At 52.8% G+C, this 22214-nt stretch overlaps 2 protein-coding genes across 2 annotated transcripts; one reads left to right on the top strand and one right to left on the bottom strand.

Annotated features, from left to right (window-relative positions):
• Positions 1 to 5459: 5459 nt before the first annotated feature.
• Positions 5460 to 11232, top strand: NCLIV_035470 (conserved hypothetical protein; the record flags this gene model as incomplete). Its single annotated transcript, XM_003883749.1, has 10 exons — positions 5460 to 5621; positions 6254 to 6413; positions 6825 to 7042; positions 7804 to 8022; positions 8439 to 8599; positions 9038 to 9173; positions 9439 to 9519; positions 9630 to 9728; positions 10363 to 10437; positions 11029 to 11232. The coding sequence occupies 10 exons, from the start codon at positions 5460 to 5462 to the stop codon at positions 11230 to 11232; spliced, it is 1515 nt and encodes a 504-aa protein (XP_003883798.1).
• Positions 11233 to 13238: 2006 nt separating this feature from the next.
• On the bottom strand, positions 13239 to 21433 carry NCLIV_035460 (Alpha/beta hydrolase, related; the record flags this gene model as incomplete). Its single annotated transcript, XM_003883748.1, has 12 exons — positions 13239 to 13985; positions 14292 to 14998; positions 15310 to 15461; positions 15931 to 16141; positions 16454 to 16538; positions 17101 to 17208; positions 17326 to 17471; positions 17916 to 18011; positions 18756 to 18826; positions 19831 to 19894; positions 20621 to 20744; positions 21416 to 21433. 12 exons carry the CDS (start codon positions 21431 to 21433, stop codon positions 13239 to 13241), a joined length of 2529 nt encoding a protein of 842 aa, XP_003883797.1.
• Between the last annotated feature and the right edge of the window lie 781 nt (positions 21434 to 22214).

The following is a 22214-nucleotide window of genomic DNA, read 5'->3' as shown; positions in this document are numbered from 1 at the left end:
CTTCTGTCCTATTGCCTTCCTCTTGTTTTGTGTTTTCCCTGCTCTTCCTGATTCGGCGTTCGTTTGAAATACTGAGTCTTCAAGGCGCTTTGGTCCTGCACGGAAACGGCGAAGCAGCGGAACGGACTGTAGACCATCGAGCAAATGAACGGGAGAAGAGTCTGGAGAAGGAAGGAGAAATATTGCAAAGAAACCGCTGGTCAGCGTCAGTCAGATTTTCTCCCTGTAGTGCTCCGACGGCTCCACCGTCAGTCCTTTAGTCAGTGTAGTGGTTCTGCCTCTCTTCTTTACCGCCGCGACCGGCTTATCGCAAGCGCACATCTCAGGTGTACGTACACTTCGCAAGCGGTCGATCAGCAGCGCGATCACCACGCTGTTCACACAGAGTTCCGAGGCGGAACGAAGGATTTCGTTGCAGCGTTTCGAACCTCGGCTGCAAAGGCAACGGATCCTCTCTCTCTCTCGGTCATGGAGAGAGAGTAGCTTGTAGCTTCGCGACAAAGACAGGCCCGAGCCAGATCCTCCGCGTCGGACCGTCTCAGAGACCGAAAACGCTAAAAGGCAATGTGTCAAGCGATCATAATGAGCGTTTCCGCTTCAGGAAAGCCGTCCAAGAAGCCGTCGAGGCGGAGAGGAGATCGAGAGTCGCTATTCCCGCGGTTCTCCGTGCGAAATCTCACCCTCCTCTCTGTGCGCTGGACAACAACACAGAAAACGTTCGCATGAAAAACGTGGGAGGGCCGTTCGCAGAGTCCGAGGGAAAAGCGTGTGTGCAAAGAAATAAAACGACGGCTTGAAGACAGGTCGTGTGAGAACCAAAAAAACCAGAATCAAATGGACGCCCGCCTTGAGCTCGAAACAGGATCCTCGTTGGGGTTCGACACGGACTGGGCACGGCTTTCGGGCGGGGTAACTTTGCGTGAAAGAAAAGACGAAGACAACGGCAAACCCTCTGGTCCCGCCGATCGTTTCTTCGTGTTTTGAGTGACCGTGTGTTCCTCTTTTTGTTGACTTGAGAGACCACGCTCACAACTTTCAGAAAGGCTCTTGCCCCTGGCGTCGCGGTGACTCTCGAGGGGCGATACGCAGAGAGCGGACCCGAACCGCCGAGCTCGCGTGTACAGGGGGAGCGCAGGTAACAGGAGATGAATCCGTGTGCTGTTTCAGCGACGCTCACGGATAAGAACGGTCAAGGGAAGAACTTTTTATGACTCGTGGCGTTTTTTGCCAGAAAATTCGCTGACTCCGGCGTCACACCTCCCCTCCTCACTTCGACATATAGTACGTAGAGTGTCAGATGTGCGGGACGTGGAACAAGTTTTCTACTCAACAGAGCTCACGGAAGTGCGTTTGCGCTCTCCGGTGTAGAATATCCTCCCAGAGAGAAATCCCGAATCACTGGGCGGTGCATATGTCGGTTACCAGGAGGCAAAACTGGCTGTGTGTTCGCCAGGATCGAAGCTACGGTGGCCGGAGTCCGTAAGGCCACGCACATCTAATGAGGAGTGTATGCGGTCTCCAAGAATTCACGCTGACAACGTCTATATGAGCATCGCGACACACGTTCTGTATGCATTGTGTAGAGGCGTTGCATCGTTTGTTCTAGGGGGATGGCCGATCGAAACAATTCGGCACTGTGTAAAGGCTGCGAATACCAGAAGCGGGTCTGCTGAGGAAAAAGGGGGGCGGGGTGCCTGTGGCGGGTATCCTCCTCTGTTTGCTTAGACTTTGCCGTAACACAATCAAGGGTTCAGACAGCTATCACATTTTCTTCAGAGGATGTAAATACGAGTGGACACGCGAAGCAAATGAACAGAAAAAAAGCAGGTGGAGGCTCGCGCTCTGTGACTAGGCCGATCTGTACAAGCAGGTAGCAAAACGTTGCATTTCTCGTCGGACGCTGTGGAGCTGTTGCCTCCAAAACGCCTTTTCCCACAGCGCCTGCGTCACGTGGATGTCATCATGCTCACGAGGCATACACAAGGTCTAGAGAACCTATGAGAGGTAGCCACCAACGAAATTCACGAAACGAGCCGCTCCCCCCCCCCCCCCTACACATGCAAGCAACCCTTCCCTGAGGTCTGTCCAAAAAGCAAATAGCTAGTGTGCCTTTTACAGGGCGAGAGGCCTACCCAAGCAAATGCTGTGGTCCAGAACGCTCAAACGCAAATCAGGTGAACAAACACACTAGGGTACCGACTATGGCTCCATTCACGGGAAACTAACAACCTCGTTATTTATGCTTTCCGTACCACAAAACCCAGCCGGCGAACGCCCAGAGCACTCCTAGGTGTCTCGTCATCGACACGAGTGCCTCAAAATTTTCAGTTCTGGAACGGAGCAGAAACGGAAACGCCGAGGCAGAGGCAAGTGAAATGGCACGTGGATCCGGTAAACAAACGCAACCAAAATATACCCGAGGAGTGCAGCTCGTAGTTTACTCCGCAGAAAGAGCTTATGAGTAATCCTGTCTCAGAGTTTATCAGTCCGAGTACGATGGATATGAACCTGCTAGCCTCTGAGTCAGGCGAACGACAAACGAGAGCGGTTTCAACAGGCAAACTTGACAGATCGAGGCAGAAGCACCACCAGGGGAAACAAGCACGAGAAACCACCATCCGAGTCGCTGTGTGAATGCGACAGCGTCCTAAACCCTAGCACGGATTCTCAGCCTGCTCATAACGAGGAAAGGGAGGAGGGTGAGAAGCGAGTGTCTCGCAGTCCAAGACGGAGGGAGACACAGAGTTGAGTTCGCACTCTACTGTAACAGCAGCCAGCAGGATTTTGTCAGGGGAGAGACACCGGCGCTGACTAGCTGAGACGGTTTGACCGGAGAAGAGGTTTACGCTGCGGGCCGCTGCGGCCTGTTGCTTCCGACGGTTCGCTGCTTGGCTTACCGTGCACAAGTGCAGGTGTTCGTGCGATAGGTCGAGGTAGCGAGGTTCCATCGCGTAACGGTCGGTCTCCCTACCCGAGACAAAGGAGAAAAATCAGTATGAATCATGACCGGGAGAAGCATTTTCCCTTCCCGCCGTAGTATGATCTTAAAGTACCAGAAGCCATGTGATCTATACAGTATAACGGGACATTAGACCGAGCCTGCGATAGATAAATATATCTTGGATGATTGTATATTACGGCTAAATGTCAATCAAACATGCGAATTTTAGGTTTCCGTGAAATCTATTTGGAAGAAGAAGCTTGATAGTACTACCGTAAGTACATAATATACAGTCCCAGGAATAGCGGGTAGACTATAGGAGAGTCTAAACCTTGCCTACAGAGACAACCGATGCGTAGAAAGCCGAAGTCCATGTTTTCTTGTGTCGGACGAACAGGGTGCGCGTGCACAAGCCGAGTGGGAGTCGAGTTTCAGGGGACTAAATAACGTTTTTCAACGCGTGAGAACAACCTGCGGGTTCGGACAGGGTGTGTCGACCGGTGGCCTCGTTTGGCAGCGTGTGTGCAGAATGAGGAAGACGGCCGACAGATGGCATGGGGAGCTCTTCTTTGTCACGCTCCGAAGTTTGAACTTGATGGACGAAAAAAGGGGGACCACGGTGACGCTGTGAATGGACGGTTCTTCAGATCTCCCAGTCTGACGTAACGACACATCAGGCATCCAGGCGCGAGTGCGGCCCAAATGAACTGACTGGGGGTTCGTTCTTCTATTGTCAGGCATAAGAAAAGTCGGCAAAGCAGCACAAGTCGACAAATCTTCAGAAGTCAATAAGAAAAATAAATACGCATAACGGCCCAGCAAGGAAACCGAACAGGCTGGTCGCAGCGAACCCGGCTGTGTTACATTCTGTGCACCGGCGATTACAGGGGAACGTGACTATCGCTGAACAACTGGAAACAACGATGTCTGAAAACCGATCTCCCATCATGGCTTTTCTCCGTCTGGTTAAGCTGATAGAGAAAGGAAAGGCGAGTTCGCGTTCTCCCCTTGTCTTTTTGTCGAAGCGAACCGGCTGGTCCCCCCCTACCCTCCGTCGCCTTGTTTTCGTGGGCAGCTAGTTTCGAATGTGTATGGCCGGCACTGACGAAACAGAACCTGCTTTTCGCTCCACAGAAACGCCAGTGAGAGCAGAAAGCATTCACAACAATAGATCACACCCGGCCAAATTTGAGCGGGATGGCTCTGGTGTCTCCGTAGATTCTTCCGCTCCGAAAGTGTGTAGTTGAGGTGTACAGACGCCTGCTTGCTCCCGTTTCAGCGGCCATTCGCCCATTTTTGGCAGTTCTCTCATTTCTTCCCTCCGGAGGAACGCTTTCTCGAACGCTTGCCAGTCTCGCCTCCTAGCATGTGAGACCCAGGGCGACTAGCCTCCCCCCTCTCGCGGGTTTTGACGACCGGGCAGAGAGGTCCTAGAACTCGGGAAATACGACAGACATCTCTTGTCGATGTTTTATGCGTTTCTACCTTTGCGTTGCCCCTTTCGCTTGGTTTTCACTTTCCTTCCCTTTTTTCCCGTGGTGCCTTCTCGTAGTTTCCTCACTGCCTTCCCGCGGGCGTACGAGCGCCGGGTAGCTGCGCTGTCTCGCGTGACTCTTTGCGACTCCCGAACAAGGCATGTGCAGAACCCGCCGTGCACAGACTGCCTTCTTTTCGTCGCTTTTTGTCTTCTCGATATTTCAAAGCTGCCGACTGCCTCGCGAACGGCCTTGCCTTTCCCTGCTTTTCTGGAGCCTTTTCGAGGGGAAGATTCTCTTTGTCGGTTCGTGTCTGTATCGTGTGCTGCTCTGAGTGTCCTTCGCTCGGTTCTTTCCTCCCTGCGCACTGCAAACCACAACCGGCTGCTGCATGCTCTGGTCGATCGAAGAAACCTGGAAAGCAAAGACTCATCCTCGTTGTCATCTTGCCCGTTTCTTCTTCTTCACCCGGATCCCCTCCGTCTGATAGAGACATCACACTGTCTTGCTTTCTTCACGTCGCGTTCTCTCCTCTTTCCTCGCTCTCGTCACCCCCAGTCTGCCTCACGGCTGTGCTATACGGACGGTTCCTTGTCCTCTTCATCCGACACTCGCAATCGTGACTCTTCGTCTCGTCTATTTGTGCCACTGTCTCGCCTTTTCTCTCCCTTCTTCTCTGTCCTCTTTCCAGTTCGCGCATACACTTTCTTTCTTCCTTTGTAGCTGGTAATGCTTCCGCGTCTTCATCTGTCCCGCTTGTTCCTCTCACGCGTCTTCTTTCTGTATCTTTCGCGCGCCTGTGTCTCCCGGGTTCTCTTTCTTCTTCGTCCTTGCCTTCCTCTCTGTCTTTCTCTAGCCTACTCCCTATCCAGCCCTGTTCAGGATTTCGCGACTCAAATCGCTCTTTCGGGAAGGGGACTTGTTTCTCCTTTTTCAGTTCGCGCTCGCACTGTTGTCTCGCCTCTCTCTCTCTCTCATTACAGGCGGTCGCTCTATACGCGCTGACAACCGCGTTCTTTCCTTTCCTCTTCAACGATAAAAAGATGGAGAAGCCTGTGGTCTTGCGCCTACGCACCAAAGAAGGTCACAGTCGCATCGAAGTGTCGCCGACGGCCTCTCTCGCGCAAGTCCACGAACGCGTTGCCCGACAGCTTCAGGTTTCTCAAGACAAACTCGAGATCTTCCTGGACCAGCGCTACCGAGAGGTAAGAAGGGGTGACGCTGCGAAAGGCACGGCAATCGAAAAGCGAAAGGAAAAGGATGAAAAGGAGGTCTGGGGAGGACCGACGGCGGCCACGAGTCAGTGCGTGAGAAGGGGAGAACAGGCGAGGACAGCTCGAGAGGAAGGTGGGAAAGAGACGGCAAACGCGACACAGAAGAGAAGACAGAGAGACACAGAAGGGGGATTGTGGTGACACGTGTGGTCCAACAAAGACGGTGTATACGGAGAGGAAACACACGCAGCTGATAAAGACTAAAAAAGCAAACAACTGGGAAACGGAACTCGTAAACTCGAGGAAGAAGTATAGGCAATCACATATATATATATATATATATATATATTTGTGCAAAATGCGAATAATAGAGCTGGAGATGTAGACGAGGTGCCCTCCTTGTCTCATGAGACGATATTCTAGCCGCGTTTTTTTCCTCGTTCCGTCCCTCCTTAGACTCCGACTCTGTTGGTGCTCCAGCGGCGTGCCTGTGAGTGGTGCCGGAAATCGAGGATCTTCATCAGCAGAGAGACCGCTGCCTCGTGTCTGTTCCTTTGCTTCTCGTTCTCGCTCGTCAACACCTCATGCACTGCGACTCGCCCCAATGGAGATTTTTTCTTCAGCGTTTGCCCGCGAACCCTGAGGTGACCGTTGCGCGGGCCGCGTTGCCGAACGGCGCGATGCTGTTTGTGAAATCGGAGGTTTCGGCGACGATCGCGACCAAGGCCTTGCAGCAGCCAGCGCACATGACGACTGCCGATCTGCCTCCCGAGAAGAAAGAAGGTGAGCAGGAAGGCGGACTGCGTGGGGGGGGGGGGGTGAGGGGGGAGGATGGAGGGAAGCGTGGAAGGTGAAAAGAACGTAGAAGAGATCGACAGAGAGAGAAGAGTCACGCGGGGACAGAGCGCAGCGGCAAGAGTCGCGGAAGAAAATGGTCTCACGAGAAAAAGAAAAAGAGTGCTGATATAAAGCGAAGGCGAAGCGGAAGAAGACGAATCAGAAGAATGAAGGGAAAAAGGAGAAACACACGATAGACGAGAGAAGAGAGGCATTCGGGCCGCCTGAGACGACAGACACGGACGGTGCAAAGAGAGAGAAACTACAAAACCTTCGACACAAAAAAGAGACGCGCTGTGCGAAAAAGTGGGTGTTCTCTACTTGGAGAGATTCTCAACGGTTTTGTGCTGCGTTCAGTCGCAAAAAATGCTTCTTCCCCCTCTTCTTCATCGTCTTCGGCGCCTCGCGGCGGCCAGGCGAGCTCGAGCAGCGCGGCTTCGGGAGACAGCGGCGTGGCAGGAGTGAACTTCAAATCCTTCGACGCGTTTCTTCGCGAGCGAAAATTCGCAGTCAACGACTTGCCTGGATGCACCTCATATAAGCCGAGACTCCTGGAGGCCGGGCGGATGAACAGAGTGGGTACCCAGGGTACCCAGGGTTCAGAGAGGAAATGCCCGAGGGAAGGCTGTTCTTGGATTCGCCGCCGGATTTGACACTCCAGAGAGGAACGGCCACGAAGAGCGAAGAACGCGCCGTTCTTGAATGCCGGGAATCTCGCCAACATCAACACACAGGAAAATGAACACCACTCTAATGATGTCTATATCTCTGTGTCTATATATCGATCTATGCTGTATCTGTATCTGTATTGCTGTCAGTCTGTATCTATAGGTCGATCTATGTGTACGCATCTATCAAATCTCTGTAACTCTCTCTATTTACGGACCTTTTCATATCTGTGTTCGTCAGTCTGTCTCAATGTATATAGGGGTATATGCGCATCTCCCTGGTTCCACATGCACAAGTCCATAGACAACATATATATCTATATATATATATATATGTGTGTGTATATATAATTGCATGTGCTTGCGGAAACGTGTAAGCTGTTTGGTTTGGAAGAGGTGCGCCTGTTTTGGTGGTGTGTTGGGGCGGACGCCAGCTGGTCTGTGTGTTCGTTCTCAATTTGTCTTTGTCGGCTCTCTGCGCTTGTCTTCCCAAGAAGAATGTGTAGTTCTCACGGGGCGCAGAGAGGCCGTTTCGACGCTCGCCTGTGCCGGTCTGTGTCCTTTGCTGTGCCAACGTTCATCAGCGTTGAGACCGGTCTTTCTGAGTCGACCTTGACAAACTCCTTTAGTCCTCGAACCACACCCTGTGTGTCTGTGCCGGCGTGCAGATTCCCGCGACGGTGACGCTGAAGCACCAGGTGTACAGACACGTGGACCACCTGGAGATGATGAATGTGGAGGAAGTGAAGAATTTCGTTCAGTTCTGGCAACAAGATTTGCAGATGCTCCAGCAGAGATTCGGCTACATGTTCGGTTACTACGTCGAAGACCCCCACTACCCCGACGGCATTCGCGCCGTTTGCGAGGCGATCTACGAACCTCCGCAGGTAGAGGCGAACGTGTCGCGGGGGCTGCGGACGCGAGGAAAAGCACGAACGGGGTGAAATGTGCAGAGACACAAAGACAGACAGACAGACAGACAAAAGCTGGAGGACGGGAGAGCTCGAGAGATGCGAACTTGGTAGAGACACCAGAGTAACAGGGAATGGGAAGCGCGAGAAAGAGCAAACGAGAGAAGGGAAAGAATAGGAAGAAGTGACAGAATTGAATAGAAATAAGAATCGAGAGAAAGTGATAGAAAGAGCAAGCACGAGGAGGGGAAAGTAAGAAAACGCGAGAGAAGGAGCGATACGGGACTCCACTGAGGCTTGCAAAGGCGCTTAGTTTCTTCGGCGAAATACCGTTCTCGTTTGGATGGGGATGCGCGCGCGAGAGGTGCGAATTGTCTCTGTTTACGTTTCAGGAAAACACTTTGACGTCCACGAATGTGAAGAAGGACGACGAGGAAGTGAAGATGGCAGAGAAAATCGCAGAGCGTTTGGGACTGGAGCCGATCGGGTGTATCTTCACGCATGCGCCGAGGGAAGAATTGCTCACGTCTCATGAGGTCGTGGATCTCGCCAAGTATGTCTGTGCGGAGCGGAAAACGCATAGCCTCAAACACTATCGCAGCGTCTGCCAATTTCGTCCAGGGCTCGTAGCGTGGCCATCTCATTTTTCTCCTGGGCAAAGACGTCTCTAGCCCTACAAGTGCTATTGCTAGAACTCAATCTTTTTGTCCATCTTTCCACTGCTTCCCACCACACCGCCTCAGACCTCTCCACGTCGAAACATCCATCTCTCAGTGTCGACATAATATACGTGTATATGTATATGTTTCTTTAGAAATGTCTGTTTTCCGTGACTCTCGCCCGGTGTGCAGACAGCTGGAAATGCATGCAACTGCGAGGCCTGCATAAAACGCGTGTGGAGCCGCGCCTCAGTCGCCGAGGTCGACGGCCTTTCTTGCAGAGGCCTTTGTTCCTCTGGAAATGCTCGCGTTTTCGTTTCCGTGCGTGCCAGAACGCAACTAGCGCGTCAGTTCTCCACGCACTTCACCGGCTACCCGATGAGCAAATACGTGTGCTGCACGGTGTCTCTCGACAAGTCGACGCGAGACGGCGAGGCGGTTCCGAACGCCTTCATGGTTTCCGACCTGGTGAGAGAAGGCGAGGCCCAGCCTCTGGAATTGACATGAAAGGAAATTGCCGCAGCATGCAGGGGACAAAGAAAGTGAGAGAGAAGGCGAAAGAGAGACAGAGAAGGCGAAAGAGAGAGAGGAGAGATGAAGAGAAGATGAGAGAGAACGGTGGGGAACGAGGAAAGAGGAGGGAGGATAGGGAGGTATCCCCCTCCCCAAGGGAAAGGACGACACGTGAAAAGGAAGAGACGCTGGAAAGCCTTTTTGTCCTTTGTCTCCACAGGGCGTCGCTCTCGTTCGAGATGGTGTCATTTGCGACAAGCAGCCAGACAACACGCACATTCAGCTGCGCTCGCCAGAGAAGGTAAGAATTCGCCGTGTTCGCGAGGCGCAAGTGTGTGCGGTTTCGACGCTTCTCTGCATGCAGAGAGGCGCCTCAGAGTCTCTCCGTTCTCGTGTCGCTTTTCTCTGCAGGGAGAGCTTTTGCCGCAGGTTCTCGAATCGGGCAGAGAAACGACGCGCTTCGACGCCAGCTGGTTCATTGTCCGTGTCAACGAGTCTGCTCCCAGGAAGGTAAACAACTGACCACGAAGATCATAGCTAGGCCATGTATCGTTACTATCACATTATCAGTGGATATTGTCTGTGTACAAATGATCCTCGGGCCAGAACTGTATATAACTCAAATCGAATATAAACAGAGACATATAGTACCTAGGATACTGAGTACGACTCCAGTTATGAGATACGGACAGCCGCGGTCTTGATGATTGCTGTACACCGCCACCCCACTGGACTGCCTAAGCCAGCTAAAAGTGAGGAGCGAGGAGAGAAAGAGAGGAAGAGAAAGAGAGGAAGACAGAGAGCGAATGAGAGAGAGAGAAAGAGCGAGAGACATACAGAGAGGGCGAGACAGTTGCAGAAAGAGGGGAAGCAGGAGAAGGTGAAAGGAACGAAGGGGAGAAGAGAAGGCGAAGATAGTGACGCACAACCGTCTCGGCAAGGAGGAAGATTTGTCTGAGCACCCTTTTTTATGTGGTGAAACGCCGTGGGGGAGGCGCGTGGGGCGGGAGACGTGGCTGTCGAATTGCCAGCATGTAGGTCGCGCGAGACTCGAGTCGGCGCCATCTGAAGACGAGTCAGACTTCCCTTCGTCATTGACTGTCATTTGGTTCGACGTTTGCTCTCTCCTTCGTCGATCTCCCAGGTTCGGTCCTTCTTCTGCTCCAGCACATTCCCTCGAGCGAACCGCCTCGTCCATCAGACCCCGAAAGACATCACTGTAGGTTTTATCTTTTCTTTGCTTTCTTTTTTCTCTGTTTCCACTGCATTCCTTTTTTCTTTTTGCCTTCTTGTTTCCTTGTTTCCGTTGCTTTCACTGATTCTTCGCGTTCCGTGTTTTCTTTGCGTTCTCATTGTGTCGAGTTCTTCCTGTGGTCCTTTCACTGGACCACTTTCTGTGTTTTCTTGTTCTCTTCTTTGTTTCTGTTTTCTTCGCCTTGGCTCTTTCTCGTTTTTCTGCGCTGCTGACCCCCCGAGGAACGCGTCTGATTGTCTCTCGCTGTCTTCGCTTCGCAGAGATCGCGTTCCTCTCTTTTCTTCGAATGCGCTCTCGCCTCCTGGCCTCTCTCCTTCCGCCTGACTCTCTCTTCGCTTTCTTCTTCGCGCCACGCGCGCGCGACGCTGTCTCCTGTTCGCGCACGTGCGTTCCACTCCGTTCCGTTTCCCTCTTTGGAGTCAGATTTCGCGGGAAAGAACGCTCCTTTTGTCCTGTTTGCCCTTCCGCGGTTTCGTTGCTCGTCACGCTCGACTAGGCGTCTCTGTAGTCATGTGTTCCCCCGTTTACGGCCTCGCTTTTCCATTTTTGTTGCAGGATCACCTGACGCGAGGTGCGGCGTGTGCTGGATCGGGCCCGCAGGCAAAGAAGGAGAACTGGCGGCGATTTGCAGATTTCCATCTTCTTCTCTACGTCGCAAAACTCTTTGACCTCGACACCGCCTTCAGCATTTGCGACTGCGTTCGAAGTCGCCAGCCTGTCGACGAGGGCTTAGAAGATACACTCAAATCTTTCGGCTAAAACACCTCTCAACCAAATAGTAAAAAGTGCATTTATCTATCTATCTATATATATATATATATATATATCTGCAGATGCGATGTATGCATATATACATATACGTATAGGAAAGACAGTAGCCGTCTTTTTATACAGAAAAAATTATAGATACGGTTATGAGTGTACATATATAGTTCCACTTTTAGGTGCACATACGTGTATATATATATATATATATATATGTATATATGTATATATTCATATATGCATGTATATACTATACGATTGGTGATCTGCAGTAAACTGAAAGGGGAAAGCATCTGTAGGTTGTGGGGCGAAGAGGAAGTTGCTTATATGTGGGGACTGGATTGTTTTGGGTTTCTTGTCGGGGTACCCGCGTCACCGTAGCATCCTCAGAGATCTCGACTTTGGAATCATGGAATGCAACACTGCGAGAGAGGATAAACATGGATGAAACCGGAAAGGGTTATTGAGAAATGGATTCGACTTGCTGGGAATCCGAGACGTTTTCCCCCGTGTCAGATTCGCAGAAAGGATAAATTCGAACAGGGAAACGCACTTTGTTCTTCTGCATGGGGGCCTTCTAAACTCCCGTCAAAGAGATACAGTTTGAGATTCCGCATTGACAGAGTATGCATGCATCGCTTTACATACATAACATATATATATATATATATATATGTATATATGCGCATGTATATGCATGAGTTTCTGTGTATGTCTGTATATCTTTTTATTGATGTCTCGCGTTCTCTGTGTCGAATTTAGGTGTATTAACGTGTTTGCACATCAGATGCGTTACGGTAATCATCACTCCTTAGAGGTTAGTGAAAGGCGTAGCCGAGGGGGAACAAGGCGAAGGGAGACTGTGCCTCGGCTTTTTCTGGACGAGCTGAGCTTTCCGTTTTCCTTCCCGTGGAGCATTTTTTCAATTGATTCGCGCTGCTTACCGCGTTCGCGCACAGATCAGGGAACGTTTACTGCCATGGAAACGTGGCAGTTACCGTACTTGGTGACTGCTGAGCCTAATGTCGCCTACAAGGCACTGTACGCACGCATTTGCGTCTCCATGGTAGTACACGCATGAGGACACAGTTGACTGCAAGGAGATTGAAAACGAAAGGCGAAAGTGTAAAAGAGCCGCAACGTTCTGCCGAGACTCTGTCTCCCGTGGATGTCTCTCCGCTGCGGGAGCATTGACTTCGAGGCTGCGTTTGAGACCACGCGGTCTGTAGATTTCTCTGCATTTCCAACACATGCATTTTCACACTTCTCTCAAGAGAGCGGAGGGGAGGAGAAAGAGAGAAGTACCCAGTGTAGCGACAGCAAATGTGTGCGGAAACCAACGGAGAAAATCACAGAAACGAGGGAAAGAATGAACGCAGCCCTCGGACCTTGGAATAGGAAAACGCCCCAAAGTTACAGTTACGGAGACAGAAAGGGAAGGAAAGAAGGAAAGGGAGACAGAGAGAGGAGGAAAGGGAGACAGAGAGACCGCGAAAGGAGGAAAGAGAGGGAGACGGCGGAAGAACGAGGGACTGTGTCTCGCGAAGCGAGAGGGGGGAGACAGCCGAGAAGCCGTCGAGCAGAAAGCCGGAATGGCAGAACCGTAGCGGGGGAAAAGGCGCCAAGAAGAGGAGAGTGTGTGGTTTTTGTCCAGGAGACTGAGACAGCAGTTCCTGGTGGCGCCAGCGAAACCGCCGACTCGCGGCAAAGAGTGCCGTCTGTGCGAGGGATGTCGCGCGAGATAAAGCGTATAATTACAAGAGTGCGATTTTTGCTTGATGTTTGTTTTTGCGGAAGTCGGAAAAACAAACGGACCAAAGTCGGAGATGATGTGCACTGAAACGACGAGACGGGGTCCGCCTGCTGCGCGACCCCCTTCCCTCTCTTTCTCACCCTGTCTCTTTTCCCCCGACACCGAGAGCGGGGAGCGACCGAGAAAAGAAACCTCGACGCGCGCCCGCGCCGTCCCCGTTCCGTGAAGGCTCAGCATTCTGTATTTCTCACTCCGCCGCGTCTGCATTTTTGTCTCTTCCCTTCTTCTTCGAGAATGAGAAGGAGAAGACGGGGCGCGAAAACGACGACCGGGAGAGCGACGCGCGCGATCGGCCTCGAGCCTCCGGCGCCCGGTCTGCGGTCTGCGAGAGTGGGTCCAAGGCGCCGGCGCCTGAGGGCGAAGAGACACTTTCGGGCCAACCAGAAGATCCCGGCAGGGCCAGAGGTGGCCGAGGCGATCCCGAGGGCGACACAGCTTGGTCGCTTTGTCGGAACACTTGCGAGGCACCAGGCGAACGAGAGAGACGTCGATTGTCCGAGAGTCTGTCTTCTTCGATCCCGCCACGGTCCCACATTCCGCCACACAGATCACTCGCCTGCTCGCGCGCGTCTCCGCCTTCGTTTCCCTTCTCTCTCAGCTGCTCGGCGTCTTCGAGAAGCGCGCAGAGACGTTCCTTTCGCTTCATCCCTTGTGTCTGAGAGGCATTCCGAGGCGGCACACTTGTCCACGGCTGGCCGCCCTCGTCTTCCAGCTTTCCCTCAGGCATCTCCAAGGCCTTGCCTTGTTGCGCCTCCGTCCGACCTTGCAGCTCCAGACGGTCGGTATCCGGCGCCTCGTTCACGTGAGGAAGCGACTGACTGCTGCTGATCGACCGCGCAGGCCCGTCGGCCTCAGCCGAGTTCTGGCGACTCTTCTGAGACGAAAGGTACTCCTCCAGAGACAAAGCGACGGCACGCTGAACAATCTCGTCCTCCTGCGAAAAAACACAAATATCTTCCAGTGCAAATCATCTACGCATACGTGTACACACCTATATATATATATATATATATATATATATATATAGAGAGAGAGAGACAGAGGTAGATAAAAATGTAAAGACAGTATGTCAATTGATAGCTCGTTTCCACGGCAAATGAAGACGAGGCACACAAAACCCTGACGTAGATACACGACTGCCACCGGGGGAGGGACGTGATTCGCCACGGGATCTTTGCCGAGCGTTCAGGCGAAACCGCATGTGTGCTGTCTGTGGAGGGACCGCTTCGTTCGGACTTACGTCATCAAGATAGCCCTCGGACGCGAGGAATTGCAGCCCGCCGGAATTGCCAGGGACGAATCCCCACGCGGCCTCAGGGCGTCGCATGTCATACAAGTTGTGGCAGGCGGCGCCGAGCGACTTGTCTCCGCTGACGTCGTCTGTCAACAGTTCTCGAAAGTCGTCTGTGTTGTACTCCCTCAGCGCCCCGTCGGGCTCCGACTCGCTTCGTCTCTCTCTGGCGCCTCTCTCTGTCACGCCTCGAGTCCCCTGTCCCTCGCCCTCGAAGCCAAGGTTGAGCAAAGACGCTTTGCGACTCGCCCCGTCCTCGGCAGCACGCGGCGTCTGTTCTTCCTCGTTGTTACGCCTGCGGAACGCATTCGCAACCCTGAGAGCGCCGCTTCTCGCGGGTTTTCCCTCCTTTCTCTGCTTGCCTTCAGCTGGCTGGGAGCCGCCCGAATGCGCCCGCCACAGACTCCTCGGGAATCCAAAGAGCGACGAAGATCTCACTGCTTGAGGCGACGTCGACGAGGAAGCTGAAGAGGCGCAAGACGAAGAGGACGAAGAGGACGAGGGACGAGCAGAGGCAGAAGATTCGTCAGTGCGCTGTCGAGAGTCGCCGCGGAGATTGTGAACAGACGCCGTAGACGTCTGACGTGAACGGAGACGAATGGAGCGTAGGGAAGACGGCGAGGACGCAGTCGAACCCGGCAGGAGCGGCAGCTCGCCTGAAGGCCCAGAGACACCACGCGACAGCGAAGCGACTTGAGAAAAAAGACTGAAGCAGTCTAGCACAGAATCAAGAAGGAAAGGCCAAGACGGGTGAAGGTATACACAGAAAAGGGGGGAAGAAAGAGGAGAAGAAAGGGGGGTAAGGAAGGCGAAGAAGGGGGGGGAGAAGAACGAGGAGTCGGGGGGGAAGAGGACGACGAAAAAAAGAATCTTATTCCTGGATGTTTTGTCACCGCAGTGCGTGCCTGCAGGCTCTTTGCGCGAGCAGAGGTTTTCCGTCAGTTTTGTCGAAAAGTTGGAACCTCACCAAAGTCGAGGGAGGCGTCGCGTTGGTCTGCCTCGCCAGGCGCCGACCGAGTCTGAAGCAAACAGCAGATTGTTTTGCATGCAACGTGGGCCACGGGAATTCGCGAAAACGAGGAAGATTCACGTCTGCCGATAAGACTCGAGGAAACAGAACTGCGCATATCCAGCAGAGAACCAAAGGCGACGCCGCGCCGCCACACGCACAAAAGTGTGGAGATAAAAGAGCCAGGCAGAACGGCGAGATTGACGCGACTCGACGAACTTCGCGAAGACAAAAAGAAGAGACAAGGCGGCGAAAGAAGACTCTGACCAGATGTAGGTAGCGAAAAAATTCAGGCACACAGAAGCGCATTCACAATCACACAGAAACACGAGGCGCATCACGAGGTGTCTAAATGAGAGGGGCGAGAGAAGAAACGTTTCCGTTTCTACGCCACTCAGCAAAGGCCGTACTTCGTGGCCGCATGCGTCGCCGCCATTGAGGGAACCGTTTCCCGCCGAATGGAGAGTGGATTGTCTTCCGCACGCGTCGCCGTTGTGTCGATGTCTCTCTTTCCGTTGGTCTTCCCTTTGTCTCACAAAGTTATTGGGAAAGAGCGAGGAACCAGTCAGCGACGCGTACTTTTGGTCCGCGCGTTGGCCGGCACGAAGCGCCTGCACGGTTAAACACGTGTGGAAAAAAATCGCAGCGGAGTCGTTCAAAAACCGCGGCCGGACGCTGTTGTGATCGCCGTCCACGTGCAGAATGTTTCGGTCTCCTGCGTACTTGGCGTACAAGTCTTCGCCGTGGGATGGCAAAATGAAGGTGTCGTCTTTTGCCACAATGAACAAGGCTGCGCGCACCAGAGAGACAGAGATAACGGGGCGCGAAAAGTTGGCGAAGGCGCCGAGCGGTCGCCGAGTGTGCCTTTTGAGGTTACGGGTTTGGACAGAGGCGAGGGGTACACGTGCGAAGCGCTAGGGAGAGAGAGAGAGAGAGTGGAACGACAGACTGACCTGCTCGAGCCCTCCCGTTGCTCCCATCTCCATTTTTAGGTCTAGGGGTCTACGTCCCCCACGCAATGAGATACGCGAGGATTTAAATACGTCGCCTTGGAGAACGAAATGTGATGAGAGCATCGAGGGGATGATCCGTGAGGCCTTACCGGGGATAAAGGTGTGCTCGACATGATCGATTGGGGCTAAGTTGTTGATGTCGAAGGACGCCTTGTTGATGATCGTTGTTCTCACCTGCGTCCCACAGAAGCGTGGAAAGTCCTTTTTTCGCGCGGCCAACAGGCTCAGACAGATAGATAGAGACACTGGTCCCGCGCGGAGACCCAGCGGGAAAGCAGACGAGAGAGACACCGAGAGCGGCAACACAGCACGCAAAAGAACGCAAACGAACCCATGCAGCGGGCTCAAAGGCACGGAGAGAGAAAGGAAGAGAGAGACATAAAGGAAGAGGAAGAGAGGGATATATCGGAAGAGGAGGAGAGATAAAAAAAGAGAGAGAAGGGAAGAGAAAGACAGAAGGAAAGAGAAAAGGAAAAGGAGAGAAAGAGAAAAGGAAAGAGACAAGGAAAAGGAGAGAAAGAGAAAAGGAAAGAGAGAAGGAAAGAGAGAAGGAAAGAGAGAAAGGGAGACAGAAAGAAAAACAAGGAGACCCCGGCAGCAACGCACAGAGAAACAGGGCGCGCGGGGGCCGAGCGCGGATGTGACGATCGGCCCATCGACGGAGACGCGCATGGGGAACGGGGATTGGAAGAAGTAAAACGTCCAAGAGACAGATAAACGACAGGCTCTTCCGTACCATGGCGAGGAGTGAGTTGAGAACCAATCGCGGCAGCTTCCAGGCAACCACAACGCCCGCGAGTTCCTCAGCCAGGCGTCTGAGGGAAGAGAAGGGAGAATCGAGGACCTACAGAAACGGAAAAAGAAGGGCAAAACGCACGCCGGGCACAGACTGAGAAACGGACGGAGGTGGCTGCAAAAGCGAGAAGCAATTTGTGAGAAAGCAAGCAAAACCGACTCTCACCATGCCGCCGATCGACGGGTCGCGATCTGCATGCAGCAGCGCCGTGACAGCCCCCATCGATCTGCCCCAAAGCCCAATCGTGGAGACTCGGCCCGTGGATCTGAGGTGTTCGACGACAACGTCCAAATCCTCTCGTTCCCACCACCCTGCAAAGAGAAAAGTGGACAAAACAAGTCAGTGAAAATGTGTCTCCGCGTGTCTCCCTCGAGGTGAGTCTTCTCCACCTGTGCAAACCCCGACGCGCTCCGCTTTCTTCTTAAGGTCAGTTTGCATGCATCATCGGGTTAAAAAGAGCTAGACCTTGCGCACGCTTCTCTCGAGAGCTGTAGAAAGTTGATTTCAGACAGACCCACGCACCCTTGATGGGGCTAGACGACTAGGCATGTACATACACACGAGATATCTCCTGGTGACCTCGCACGTCTCTACATAGATCTTCGGCCCCCACCTGCCTCCCGGTTTGATGCACTGTGTGGTGGATCTGCGCTTTTGAAGACGCCTTTGCATTTTCTCTCTTGTTTTCAAGCGTTTTGTGAGGTGTCCACTCCTCCCGCTGTGCGCTTGCGCGTGTCGACGCGCAGGCCGCTCACCGAGAGAGACGTAGTTCCCTTCAGACTTGCCGCTCCCCGAGAAGTCGAAGGCGAAGACTGTTATATCTTGCGGCAGCAGGATAGGGAGCGTCCCCACTGAACACGAAGAGACAGAAACCGCGTGAGCAAAGGAAGAATAAGGGGACGAACACGGGGAAGAACACGAGAAAGAGAAAGAGGAAGAAGAAGAGACCGAACAAGAGGAACGGAAAGGGGAAGACAAAGAGAAAGAAGAAGCAGAAGAGAAAGAACAGGAGAAAGGACAAGAGAACGAAGAAGAGAACGAACAAGAGGAAGAAGAAGAGAAAGAGGAAGAATAAGAAAATGAACAGGAGGAAGGGAAGGACAAACAAGAAAAGAAAGAACCAGAAGAGAAAGAACAAGAGAAAGGGAAAGAGGAAGAACAAGAGGAAGAGGGAGACGAAGAGGAAGAACAAGAGAAGGAAACAATCCGAAAACGAATGCGCACGAAGGCAGAAATGGGAGCGAGAAACTGAGGGTCAAGAATAACCTCAAACGAGAAAAAGAGAGTGGAAGAGAGGGCGCAGCAATCAACACAGAGAGAACAAACCAACGGAGAAGACGAAAGACAAAAAGATCGAGAAAAAGGCCGAGACAAAGAAGAGAAGAGACACAGAGGCGGACACGGGAGAAGAGGGGATGCCATGTGCGGACATTTGCAGTCGGTGCGCAAGAAGAGAAAAAGGTATGACGGTCCGAATTCGAGGGAAACTTGGGGTGTCCATGGCTGCCATCTGAAACGCATACACGACTTTTCGTATTCCGAGGAGACGAAACGGAAAGGTTTCTGTCTTGTCGCGAAAAGCTCCGGAACCTTACATGCCTCAACTCGCGAGGAGCAGTTCCCATGCAGATACACCACACATGGCAACTTCTCCTGTGGCCGGAACCTAGAAGAGAAAGGACAACAATCACAAGCGCGAGTCAAATGTAGGTTCCCATCAAACACACGGGAACGCAGGAAGAAAGGTGCCTACCCATGGATCAACATCGTTCCCTCTATTTCCATGAATCCACCTGTGCAGACTTACCTAAATATGCATGTGTATACCTATATGTGCGTATCTGCACACATGCATGTATATGCTTATCTGTCTTCGTATCTATACCCGTATCGTTCTGTGTCTATCTCCCGCAGGTGATGCATTGCTATTCCTCTCTCTCTGGGTCGATCTCAAGACGCATGCAAACGGCTGCTTCAGAAACGATCAGCATAGGGCGCCTCCGCACACGGCGTCTATGGCAGAGATTTGCGCAGAGTGGCTAGGACACGTTGAAAAAAGATCATTTCCAGTGTCTTGAAAATCGCCGGAAAAGCGCGTTCGCTACCCCGCTCCCCTCCGGAAGTTCGCAAGGCACGCCTGCGATTTCGCATGGACTAGCTGGAGACAGAGGAGGGACGCAAAGAAAAACGCCCACGGAATGGAACAGAATTTTTTCACGCGGTCCTCGACAGTGTCACTTGAGCTAGAAACGATCGGTGGCTGTGCATTTCGATCTCGCATCGAAGAGGCTGTCTCTCGGCTTCGAAGACGCCACGCACTCGCCATTCTTTAAACACACACTCACTGGCGACGCCGCGAGGACGAAGAACGGCACGGAGCGAACTTCTTCACCTCAGCAACATCCGAAGAGTCTTAGGCAGCGAAGGCGAAAGGCGAGTGTGGAATTTCCGGAGAGCGAGAGAGGCAGAGAGGGGCGAGACAAGACAAAAAGACTTTGGCACAACGAAAGGCTGGGGCATCCGCCGCGTTCGGCGACGCACGCGTATAGGAGACGGCTGCAGCAGGGGGTTGTATGCAGAAAGGAGACACCCGAGGCGACGGCGGGGAGCCATACGAAACGGCGTGTGTCTCATTTCTGGAACTTGGTTTTCCACGAGAGCTCAGCTTACGGATCTGTAGGTTCGTAGTGGCTGCATTGCAGGCGCTGGTTTCGTCGATTCACCAGTTCCAAATCTGAGGGAGACAGAGACAAGAGAATCCATCGCAGTTGTGCAGCGGCAAAAGAGAGAGCGGAAAGCCTCCAACGAAGACAAAGTGAAGGAACACACACACACAGCGATACACATATAGGAAACGACAACTGCGAGTTTTTAAAGGCGACACAGGAAAGAAGATGTGGAAGGAGGAATCATCCAAAAAACGACAGAGCTCGGGTGTCTAGATTCTTCATCTTCAGCCTCGCTCAAAACGGTAACGCGGATTCTTCCCGCGTCGTCGAGAGTCCAGAAGAAGCGAAAAGACGGGAAAACAACATGTGAAAGGGAGAACCGAGGAAAGGGGAAAGCACTCTCCGAGGATATGATGAACCTGTTTCGTAAAACCTGGTACTATCTCACAGGAACCCAAGGCAGGGAGTGAAGAGCCAGCAGGCGAGAAGCTCGGGAAAAACGTCCGGACCACTAGAGAGAGAGGGAAAGAACGCGTGAGAGGACGGAAGAGATACCCCAGAGAAAGGGAAAGCGAGAGGAATCAAATCAGAGAAAAGAAGAGGACGGTAAACAGGGCACTACCGCGGCACAGAAAGACAGAAGGACCAGGAAGAGACACACACACACACACACCACAGGTATTCACGGTGAGCGCCATAGAAAGATGCCCAGCCCTTTCTTGCGTGTCTGTAGCCAGCGCAGGTTTCTCTCGCCGTCGAACTTTTCCTGTCCAGAAACGCTCGGATCGCACCAGTGCGTTTGAAGACTTTGCGGCCGAGAGGGAAGACGGGAGGTCCGAGGTCTGTGTCTGTGTAGCTGTCATCTCGAGGCGGGCGGATGATGAAGTTCACTAACTCTCCGTACTGCTCCGTCACCTGCAGATTGCACGCATGCAGGGAAGGCGGAAGGCGAGAGGAGGAAACATGAGATGGTGAGGGAGAACAGGAACAAAATGGGATGCGCACGTGAAAGGTGCACATCGAGGTAGGAACAGAGAAGGCACATCCGGAGCACGAGAGAAAGAGAGAGGGAAAGAAGGAAGAGATACCTCAGAGAAAGCGAAGAGACAAGAATCAAATCAGAGAAAGGGAAAGAGACAGGAATCAAATCAGAGAAAGCGAAGAGACAGGAATCAAATCAGAGAAAGGGAAAGAGACAGGAATCAAATCAGAGAAAGCGAAGAGACAGGAATCAAATCAGAGAAAGGGAAAGAGACAGGAATCAAATCAGAGAAAGCGAAGAGACAGGAATCAAATCAGAGAAAGGGAAAGAGACAGGAATCAAATCAGAGAAAGGGAAGAGACAAGAATCAAATCAGAGAGAGGGAAAGAGACAGGAATCAAATCAGAGAGAGGGAAAGAGACAGGAATCAAATCAGAGAAAGACGAGGAAGATAGACAGAGTATCCCATAGTGTTTCCCTCTTTTTTTGTCGCTAGCGCAGACCCTCTGTCCCGCCTCCTTTTCTTGTCTGTGTCCGGCCTGCTTCTGCCTCCCCAACGTTTTCGCGTTCTCTTCTTGTTCGTGACCCCTCTGGCGAAACGTACTCTGGAGAAGAGCGCCATCCTGAGAGCAGAGACGAAGTGAGACGGGAAGAACCCTCGGATCGAATCCTAGACAGGGCGCCTGGCCGGAATCGCGAGTGTCTTGGCTCTGGGGTTCTTGCCTTTTCGTTCGACAGGAAGATTTTCGTCACGTTTCGAGTCCCTTTCAGCTTCCAACGCATCGACGCCACAAACGGACTCTGTGTCGTCGCGCTGGCAACAGGAAAGGCACAAAGGCACACCGGGCCGAGAACGACGTCGTCCCTGGAAAGGAAGGAAGGCGCACGAGAGATCTCGCCGAGGGCAGTCCGTCCTCCCGTATTCTACGAAACGTTGAGATGGGAAAGGCAAGAGAGGAGAGAATCGAAGAACGGCGATTCAGCGGAGGAGAGCGCGTGTTTCCCGGGTGTACGTCCACCCTGAGGAAAACCGCACAAAGCCTTCTCGCTGGACGGGGCGAGCCAAGACACTGCCGCATGCGTTCCGGACTCGTCGCTTTCTGCGAAGACGCTGCCGTTACATCCGAGTTTCTTCACTTTGCTCCTCAACTCTTCCTCGTGACAGAAGACCCCTCTGAGAGACTTGAGGCAGAGGAAGCCTGCCTCGCGCGCCAAGAGGCCGTTCCCCGTAGGTGTGACCGCCGGCGAGCACTAGCCAAGAACTGTTTGCGGAAACGGAAAAAAGCGAAACGCAGCGACCAGGAACTCACATACACCCGCTGAGGGTCATCAGATGCGGCGTTTCGCGCTGGAAAATGCACATGTTGCCTCGCAAGGTCAAAACGTTCGCGCGTCTGGACGTC

The sequence above is a fragment of the Neospora caninum genome, chromosome VIII (genome assembly GCF_000208865.1).
Source record: "Neospora caninum Liverpool complete genome, chromosome VIII".
NCBI lineage: Eukaryota > Apicomplexa > Conoidasida > Eucoccidiorida > Sarcocystidae > Neospora > Neospora caninum.
Note: the sequence above shows the minus strand (reverse complement) of the source record. Positions and strands in the feature narration are given on the sequence as shown.